This window comes from Parasteatoda tepidariorum, chromosome X1, assembly GCF_043381705.1.
Source record: "Parasteatoda tepidariorum isolate YZ-2023 chromosome X1, CAS_Ptep_4.0, whole genome shotgun sequence".
NCBI classification, from domain to species: Eukaryota; Metazoa; Arthropoda; class Arachnida; order Araneae; family Theridiidae; genus Parasteatoda; species Parasteatoda tepidariorum.
The window spans coordinates 137,036-147,043 of NC_092214.1; the positions used below are offsets into that span (position 1 = coordinate 137,036).

The window sequence follows — 10,008 nt, forward strand, 5'->3', positions numbered from 1 at the left end:
TTCTTATTTCAGAAACAATTTTTTTCTTTTTTTAAATCAGCAGTGGGGACAAGTGAGGGAATGACATATTGGTATATTTTAATTACCTAAAATAAATAAAAAATAAAAATTGATAATTTTATTTTTATTCTTTTGTTAGCTTGCATTCTGAAGGACAAGTCTTTTTTCGTAAGTTGTAAAACAAACATAAAATATACTGGGGACATGAAAATGACTGTTTTTGTGAGAATGACCCATATATAGTATGTATAAAAAAAAGGTTTTTATTTATTCATTTTTTATTACATACATGTTGAGTAGGAAAAATTCTCTATACCTTAATACATGTACATGTAATATCTAAATAAGTTTAAGGAAAAAAAATATTATTATCAACTTCAACAATGTAGTTATTTAGTTCAAATACCTTTCTCAGACAAAATAATTTAAATAGTTAGAGGAAAATAGAATAGGCAAATAGTGGTCTCAATAGTTTGGTCAGAAGAGCGGTCCGAATTTTGGATCTCAGAGAAAGTACGTCTTACTTAGTGTCTTATTTCGTAACTTAAAATATCGTCTGCACTATTATAGCAGCACATTTGAGGTAACCTCCTCGAACTATTAAGAATGAGTCCTAGAACGTAGAGATCCGATCATTAGATCAAAAGGTATTCAGGGTGGTTAGTTTTTTATTTTGCGCACAGTACAACATAAATTCTTTGTTTATCGACAAATTTGACGGAAAGTGATTTTAAAACTGTATTCAAAAAGCAAGTAAATATATTACATTAATTAAGAAATGGCAGCTGGAATCTGAAATATATACTTTTATATCCCTATGCAAATAATATTTGCCAAGTAAAATTATTATATCCATGAACTTAAATTTAGTCATGATTCGGAAAATAATGTATTTTTAAGTTCCATGATTTAATCTAAATTTTATTATTTAGAAAATAAAGAATTGTGCTGGTTTTTGTTTTCGCATGAAAAAAAACAACATAATAATGATGCAAAAGTAAATAAAACCATCACATTATTAGTTACTTCAATATATTTTATGAATTAAAATTGTGGGGTACAAAGAGAAAAAAAAATTTAGTTTAAAAAAAACATTTAAATGTAAATCAAGCCTACAATCACTTATCTGCAGCGAATTGTGTGTTAAATTAGTAACATTGTGTGAAATTTTTATCTTGTTTACATCAGTGTGTTTTTTATAATTCGTATTATTTTTAAATATTGGTTCAATTTTAAGATTACAAATTTTATTCTTTCCATTTTAATTGTGCTTCTATCACATGGAAAGTATTGCAAATACATAATAATTTTTTTATGATTTTTAGATAGTTGTTAAAATTTTTCGGGGAGGGGGATGCTACAAGCGTAAACTAATCTTTTTATGTTATTCCTTTATCTAAATCTTATTCGTAATTTATTATTCTAATCTAAATGCTCTTTCTCACATTTTAATATTTACATCCTGTCTTTTAATCTATTTTTGGCTTCAAGTTAATTATCATTTTTGATTTCTCCCTTTCATGGAACCGTGAGAAAGACCTTAATTCCCTCAACTTTTTAACAGACCAATTATAATGTCCCCCTTTTTCCTTGAGACCTAAAACAATCTAGGGAAAAACTTACGCTACTTTCCCTAGGATAAAAACTCAAGCACACAGATTTCGAAACGCGATTTGGGCCTTAAATAGACGATGTGAAGCTCTTACATCTCTTTACAATCACTTAAATAAACTTCATTTTCCATCCAACTGTTTACCTGAGTTCCTGAGCATCTGACCATGGCTGTTAACATTACAAACCTAGCAGGATAAGGTAGTTGAATAATAATAATAATAATAAAATGAAATTTTTTCCACTGCTTCCAGTTTGAATGAATCTCAGAACCAGCCTCTATCTGAACCAAAATGTCTGAGGGCGAACCCAGTTTCAGAGGCAACGACTGGGGGTAGATGATGAATAGAACAGAAGTTATTTCTGAAGGCCACGAAATTCCTGTGATTTAAATACAGGTGATTGTCAAAATAATGGAAACACTTGTGAATAAAAGTGACATTTAAGAATTCGCTTCATAAGCATTAAAATATAATCTTAGATACCAGTTTTTTTTTAATATAAAAAGTACATATATTAGGTGGTATGAGAGAGCTTTAGCAGAGTTGTCTACGTTTTGATTTTTTGTCAGAAGCGTAAAATGTCAGACCTCACAGATTTTCAGAGAGACCAAATTGTAGGAGCCCGACTAGTTGGAGCAACAGTGATCGAAACATCCCAGCTTTTAGGTGTTTCTAGAGGTACGGTGTCTAAAGTAATGACAGCATACACACAGCGCGGAAAGACAAGCTCAGCAAAGCAAAATAGTGGACGGAAGGAGAAGCTGAGTGAAAGAGACCGGCAGGTATTGAAGCGGATTGTAATGTCGAAAAAGAAAACAACTGCAGCCAAAGTGACTGCAGAGCTCAATCAGCATCTGGATTCTCCAGTGTCAACAGTTACAGTTAGGAGATACCTTCGTAAAGAGAACATTTACGGCAGAACAGCAATTCCCAAGCCTTCAAAATCTAGGGTGTTTCCATTATTTTGATAACCACCTGTAGTTACCTGATGCTGAGACATGAAACATCCTGATAAAAACCGAAAAATAAAGGAAGTATGGATTTCAACTTGATAGCTAATTTAAAAAAATATTCTCACTAAGGCGAGAATACAGCTGGAATTAAATGTTAAAACTGACTTATCGACTACTTTAACGTGCTGAATATGACATCCTGAAATAAAAAGGAAATCAAAACAAAATGGATCAAGAGTTTCCGATAAGTGTGAGTCACGCGAGACGTCGGAGATTTTTCCTTCAATCGAAAATGTGTCTTACTAAACAAAACGATTTAAGGATTTTATCATCCATTAATAATGTTTTTCTAAACTGACGATGTTGTGAAACAGACAAATAAGGTTTACATAAATTTCGATTCAACGAGAATCGCCTAATGCTAAACTGTCTCATAAATTTATTACGGAATCAGCAAATTAACAACGCGAGTTTTATTTGCAATATGCTTGAGTGTTTAAAGATAGATTTTATTTATTTATTTTTTTTTTTTTTGCTTTACGATTGTGCGGTTTATTTTATTTTTGAAATGGTATTCATTCTCGATTGAACTTTTCTATAACAGTTAAAATTTAAAAATTAAATGCTTTTAAATTTATATTCATGCTCATATTGTGAATAATTTAAAATACAATTATATGGTTATTACATTTATATTAATATTTATATTTGATAATATTTTTATTTTTTGAAATTATTCAATAGTTTACCATATTATTTAGTTTTAAATAAAAATAATATTTTTAAAATTAAATATTTTCACTTTTGATTCAGTAAAATCATTATTATAATTAGTATAAAAATTATTTTAAGGAATTATTATCTTTTTATTGTATTATATATCACAGTATGCATAATTTATTGATTGTTTGGACAAAATTTAAATTTTTGTTTAATTGTGCTTAGAGTTAAGATAAATAAATATTTAAATTATTATTTCGAAATGTAATATTTAATAATTGAAATTTATTTGCAATGTTTGAATGCCATTAAGAAGTGGTAAAAATTATAAATTTAACATGGATAAGGATTTAACCCTAGTATCAGAAAGTGTAATGACTAATACAAATAATTGAATTAAATGCTGGTTTACAAAATTAAAATAAATATACTTGGAAATAAATATACCGGATCAAATTAAAATAAATATGCTTGGAATAGTATTGAAAGTCAAATTTCTGTGGGACATTATTCGAAATTATATCGAACCGCCATCTAATGATGTTTAAATATTGAAATGAAGCATTGACATGCTGGTGTAGGATACCGTGGGTTGTGCAGAGAGAATGGTAAAGTAAGTTATCATAATAAATGAGCCTCCCAATGACGTGACACAGGTTCGAATCCTAGCGATGGCTAGTTGTTTGAAATTCTGTTCCTGGCTCGGGTCAAACATGGAGCAGGCATAAAACATCCCCAATGGTAGACGGGTCACGGTTTATAATTCCCCTGCCGTTTGACTAACTGGGAGAAGTTTTCGTGGTTTTCTTTTCCGCGTAACGCAAATGAGGGTTAGTGCCATCAGAAAGGTCTCTAGGATGGTAAGTTTGACTCAATATTTGATCCAGAAATCACCCTGTGCTCTGTATTTTTTTTGAAACTGCACGGTTATAGAAATGAACATTGACAGTTGCAAACCCTAAAATGGGTCTACTGTCAATGCTGGTCATAAAAACAATTGTACAACATTGACGAAAAAATTTGCCAGAGAACAAATCAAAAGGTGTAACATGAAAAAATGTTTAGAAAAATTTAAGCAAAATAATAATAGAATTATTTGTAGATAGTTCACTTTAATGGTTCAAACTAAATTCAGGTAACAGTTAAAATTTGTTTTTTTTTTGTTTCTCTCATAAATAATAATTTAAAGTTTCTGTAGACGACACAATTTTTGTTTGCAACATTTCTTTAGGTATTTGCTTATTGATTACGTATAGGCTTCCCAAGTAGCACAATTCACAAAAACGATATCGTAAAAACTTAGCTTTGAACATTGTACAATATCGTAGCGAAGCATTGTACTATATAAAAATGGACCCCTTTTATAACGTATATTCACTATCGCGAAACAATATTGTTCGATATTGTATAAACGTTGGGGAACGTCGATCGATATCTCTCAGCATTTCGGATATCTCTAAATTTATATTTTAAATTTATTTTTTGGAATTATAACAATTTGACGTCATTTTTTGTCTTTTAAATGATTAATTTTGATTTAAGAACACAATAAAGTTTAAAATGAAAAGTTTTACGAACAGACTTTTAATTTGAAATCGACGGGAATCGTACAATATCGTTAACACAATGTCGATTTTCGCCAATATTGACTATGTCGGTCGATGTAGACTAAAGCTGTTACAATATCCCTGTGCTACTTGGGTTTAATGACTCTTAAGAGTCTCGATGGTCAAACCACTCTGAAGTACGCTCTAAAAAATTTCCGTAAAATACTGAATGTTAATTTATGCAAAGAACTTAAAGAGCCCGTAATCATAATGAACTTCAGCAAAATTAGTAGTGTTAATTTATATCGTTATTATATTAAACTTCTTTACTCAAGTCGGAAGTATAACCTTTGCTATGGTTGTTACATCAAAATGAAGGAACCTAGTTTTTGAATCCAGTCATTGTTCAAAAAGGCTTCACTCTCGCACTTTTACTACATTGGCGACCATTGATAACAAACACGCTACTTCTCGACAGATGGCAGCATTTCACTATTTCCACTCGTTTCAGGGCAAATGGATTACGCGGATTTTACAAACAAATCGCCTTAATTTTAAACAGCGTCAAGTCTCGAACTGAAGGTAACTTTCGTGAGCACAACTTTATAATGTAACTTTACTAACTTTAACTTTAAGTAATGGTCAGTGGCCATACATTGAACGAGAAAAACTTTCCGATTGGCTCTTTATTTTTATGATCATGATAACTTTAAGAGTACATATTTATTTTTACAATCAGTAATTAAAACAGTTTTTGCTGATCACTGACCATAATGTAGAAGTCAAGATTTTAGACATCCAAATGTTTCACTCTTGAAAAATCATTCATATAAAGGGGATAAAATATAAAAAAGAAGCAGCACTATTAATCGACAGGTTGCTTTTTAAAAGATGGGAGGCTTAGTGACAACTATAACTTATAAGATATTTTTTTAGATTAGGAATGTAAGGTTCTGTTTGAGTTTCTACTTTTTTCTTCAAAAAGTTGAACGATTTTCGATTTTTAGTTCAGTGAAATGTCTTAGGTTATAACCAAAAGTATAAAAAAAAAAGTATTATTTACCAATGTGAGTATATGCCGTTAACTGCCATATCTTCTTTATGCCATGTAGCGCTGTCATATTTACATCTTTTACCGCCACAAAACACTTGACACTGAAACTCACCAGGAGCTGTTCTACGAATCTTTTCCGATAATTTTCCATACCTAAATATATAAATATAGAGTACATTTAGAATAAATTCATTAAGTTCTTATAACTATCGTAACACTTCTCTACCCAGTTAAGAATGTCGGTGTTATCACCATTTTAGGTGCTGAGGTTAACTAAATACATTTTTATGTACAGAACTGTAGTTATCCTACAAAAAATTATATAAAATTTAAAAAAACATCAATTGTTTGAAAGAATTAGTACGGATATATTACTAAAAATGTTTTTTCGAATGAAATTCAATGAAGTCAAAAGAGTAAACTGATGAAATTATACGTGCCGAAAGGTATACAAACACGAAGTATTAAAAGTAAGGATTTGGCAAGTAAAGTAAGGTAAGGCAAAACGAAATCTATAAAGCGAGTAGCGAATTTAAAATGAACTTACATGTACTGGAATCATTCAAGAATAATTTAAAATATTTTTGTAATAAGATTGCGAGAATACAAAATATAAAAACAGAAGCTCAAATGGAGTTATAAGTGTAAATGGGGGAATAAGTTTGTTTTATGGCGAATTCTTACTGAAGCCCGTTTGATTTGTGTTATCAAGGATTGGTCCGAAAATGGATGTGCTCAAAGTAATAATATTATACTGGATAATTTAAAGAAGTTTATGAATAATAAGGTTGATATTTAATCATGCAATTTTAATGATTTTAGAAAATTAAACAATTATTTTAAAAAAATTGTGTTTGAGTTGATGAAGAGACTATATCTTTTCATTTTTTGTTTTCCTGCTTTTTAATACATTTTTTAAAAATATTTTTTATTATTTCTTAAAAATATTTTATTTTAATAATTTTTCTTCTTCTCTTCTTATTAATATTTTCTATTTTCCTTGTTTTTTCTATATTTTTAACTTAATTTATGAGTTCTATATACTTGCAGCTTATCCGCAGTAAATAGAACTTATTCATTTTATCAGTGTTTCTCTTTTTTCTTTTTATCCTTTTTGTCTTTATTGTGCTATATATATTTATAATACAACATATTTTACAACTTTTAAACCAATTTAAAAATACTCGTTTCTGGTTTTGCTTCATTTACTTCAAAACCTCCCTATCTATAAACTATGGAGACAATGAAGCTATATTAACCCATGTCAATTTCAAGGGGAAAATGTTTTATGTTTCTTCTCTTGAACATAATGAAAGCTATTGCCATTCAGAGTCTTAATGGCGATATTTTGTTGTTTTCGTTTGATGCACGCAATTAGTTAAAGTTCAATTTCTTCTGAAAGTAGAACACGAGATTTTAGGAAAAACGATTCTCCTATTGATCAACCTTTATACTTCCCTCCTCAGTAGAAAAGGAAATAATTTTTGAAAAAACCAAGGAACAGAATTGAGAAAAATAAACTTAGACATGATTTAAAAAGCTGACTTTAAAGAAGAAGATTTGATAATAATGGAAGAATTTAAATATCCTAACACTAGAAAATTAACTTCTCTTTAAACTTTGAAATAGACAAACTGAACTTTACTCTTCCGAATTATAATATTCAGCTGAAGAATTCTGTCTAACACCAGAAGGTAAAAATAAAGAGTGCATTTTATGTACATTTCAGTCAACTTCTGTTGCGTTCATTGAAAATAATCCTGGATTGTCATAAAATTATATTGAGGAGAAGAATAGTTCTGGGAAATCTGACCCATAATTAGGTGGAAACCAATGTAGTGTTTACCCACACCTGAGATTATGCGAGTAAAGTTTTCTCTTGTTTTTGTGGAAACCACAAATATATGAAAATGATTTAAGGCTGTTCTTCCATAACACGGTGATTTTTCCTCATGAGGAACAGAACCCCTTATCAATTTCAAAATTCCCGTAAATAATATTGGAATCCAAATTACAGACACAATAAATGTGTCCAGTATGAGGTGAAGTAAAATTTGTATTTTTGTACCCACCGTCTTCCTCGCCAATAGTTGAAACTACCCTTTTTTTTTCTCTCTTGTTTGAAAGATATCAAACGAGAGTAAAGATTGTTGATAATAAAGCAGATAATAGCTTCAGTTAAATCTAAATAAATGAAAGAAATATAAGCTCAAATTTATTAATAAATCGTAATTTACTTGTTTATAAATAGTTCAAAACACTGAAAGTTCTAGTCCTTGGGGAGAGGAAAAACTAAGAGACTTTCCCAAAATTCCATCTGTAGACTCCCCCTTTTTATTAAAGCTTAATATATCTCTTCTGTGTAATTATAGATATGTCTGTCAGTGACAATTTATGTTAGAAATTGGAAATTATACTGTAAATATTTCTAAAAATGAAAGAGGCAATTTAAAGAATATAGTGTAAAATGGCTATTATTTAGAGGGGTTAGAAAGCTCAGTAAAATAAGTAAAGTAAAGGAATTCTTTGCGTACATTTTTCTTCGGTAAAGAGAGCGTTTTATTGTGCAATTAAGAGACAGGGGCAATAACAATTATATTATTTATGAAAACATTAATTTTTTGAGGCGTTTTTCCCCAAATGCCATTCTTCGATAAGCTGATTATTGCTCGAATTCGCTGATTGTTGCTCGAAAGAAAATATTAAACACTTAATAACAGCATGTTTTCCAAGAGCAAACGTACAAGTAGAGCGTATTAATCAGGCCATCAGATCAATTCTTTCAAAATTATCACTTCACTACTCCATTAATATTTAATTCCATTAATAATTACTCCATTAATACTTAAAATTCACTACTCCATTCGAATTACTTTTTGGGACAAAAATGAAGAATAATAAACTGGGAAAATTAAAAGAAATGATTGAAATTAAAGTCCATGCTCATTTTGAAGTCCAAAGAGAAGAATTGAGAAAAGATGCAAAACAACAGATTTTTAAAATCCAAGAAGAAAATAGTAAGACGTATAATTTAAAAAGAAAAGAGCCGAAATCTTACAAAGTTGGAAATTTAGTTGCCATTAAAAGAATTCTATTTGGACCTCATTTGAAGCTGAAACCAAAGTACCTTGGCCCTATAGAATAACTAGAGTTAAAGGAGGAAATACGTATATTGTGGTCAAAGAAAGAAATCAAGAAGGACCTAACAACTCAACAACATGTGCAGAATATCTTAAGTCATGGAACAGTTGCCTAAAATTTTAGTGCATGCCAAGACGAGAAAAGAAAGATTTTTGAAGATGAAAAATAATTGCTAAATAATTGCTTTTGAAGATGATTGATTTTTGAAGATGAAAAATAATTGCTAAAGAAGTGGATTTGATTTTTTTGAAAAGTAGAAAAAAGACGAAACACTAAATAAAGAGGTAAATAACGAAGACGGAAGAAGTTCAAGACGAAAAACGTTAAAGAAAAAAAGAAGACGAAAGACGTTAAAGGAAGAAAAAAAAGATGAAAGACGTGGAAAAAGAAAACGAAAGATGTTGAAGAAGAAGCAAAAGACGCGTAAAAACGGAAGAATGAATGTGCATGAACAGATTGACTTTTGACCTGAGAGACTTTTTGATAAATGTAAAAGACGATATTAACTCGAAACATTTGTTTTTCAGAAATCAATTATATTTTTCAGTTTGTTCTGCTTTTTCTTTTTTTTCTATTTTTAGAGTCGCTCTAGGACTAGACGAAATCCAGGATGACTGAATCTGTGGTGCCAGTCCCTGAAAGCTAAGAGCTAATCCTTGTTGTGAGAAGCAAGACTAATCTTTTAGACACACCTTCTGCGCACATGACAAAAAATCAGTAATAAGGCGGTTTGGAACGGAGATAGAAAGACGTATGTACTTTAAAGAGAAGTACAGTTCCAATACTAAGATGAACTCTTTCGAATTTATTATTTGTATTACTTGTTTGTTATATGAATCGTCCACATTCGCGTAAAGTTATTTGTCAACATATAATTTTGCTTACTAGAAGAATTCCTTATTTTCATATTCAAAGACGCCTGACCACTCCTGCATCCCACACATTTTATATATATATATAAGTTTATGAATAATAAGGTT

General features: G+C 29.9%; 1 protein-coding gene across 3 annotated transcripts in view; it reads right to left on the bottom strand.

Moving 5' to 3' along the window:
• LOC107455726 (protein tyrosine phosphatase domain-containing protein 1) overlaps positions 1-10,008 on the bottom strand; it is a gene marked incomplete at its 3' end in the record, with an annotated part of 109,099 nt that overhangs the window by 48,601 nt on the left and 50,490 nt on the right. For all 3 annotated transcript variants that reach the window (XM_016073396.3, XM_043048992.2, XM_016073395.3), the window contains 1 exon segment: positions 5,897-6,040. In XM_016073396.3, the coding sequence (XP_015928882.1) occupies positions 5,897-6,040 (144 nt within the window).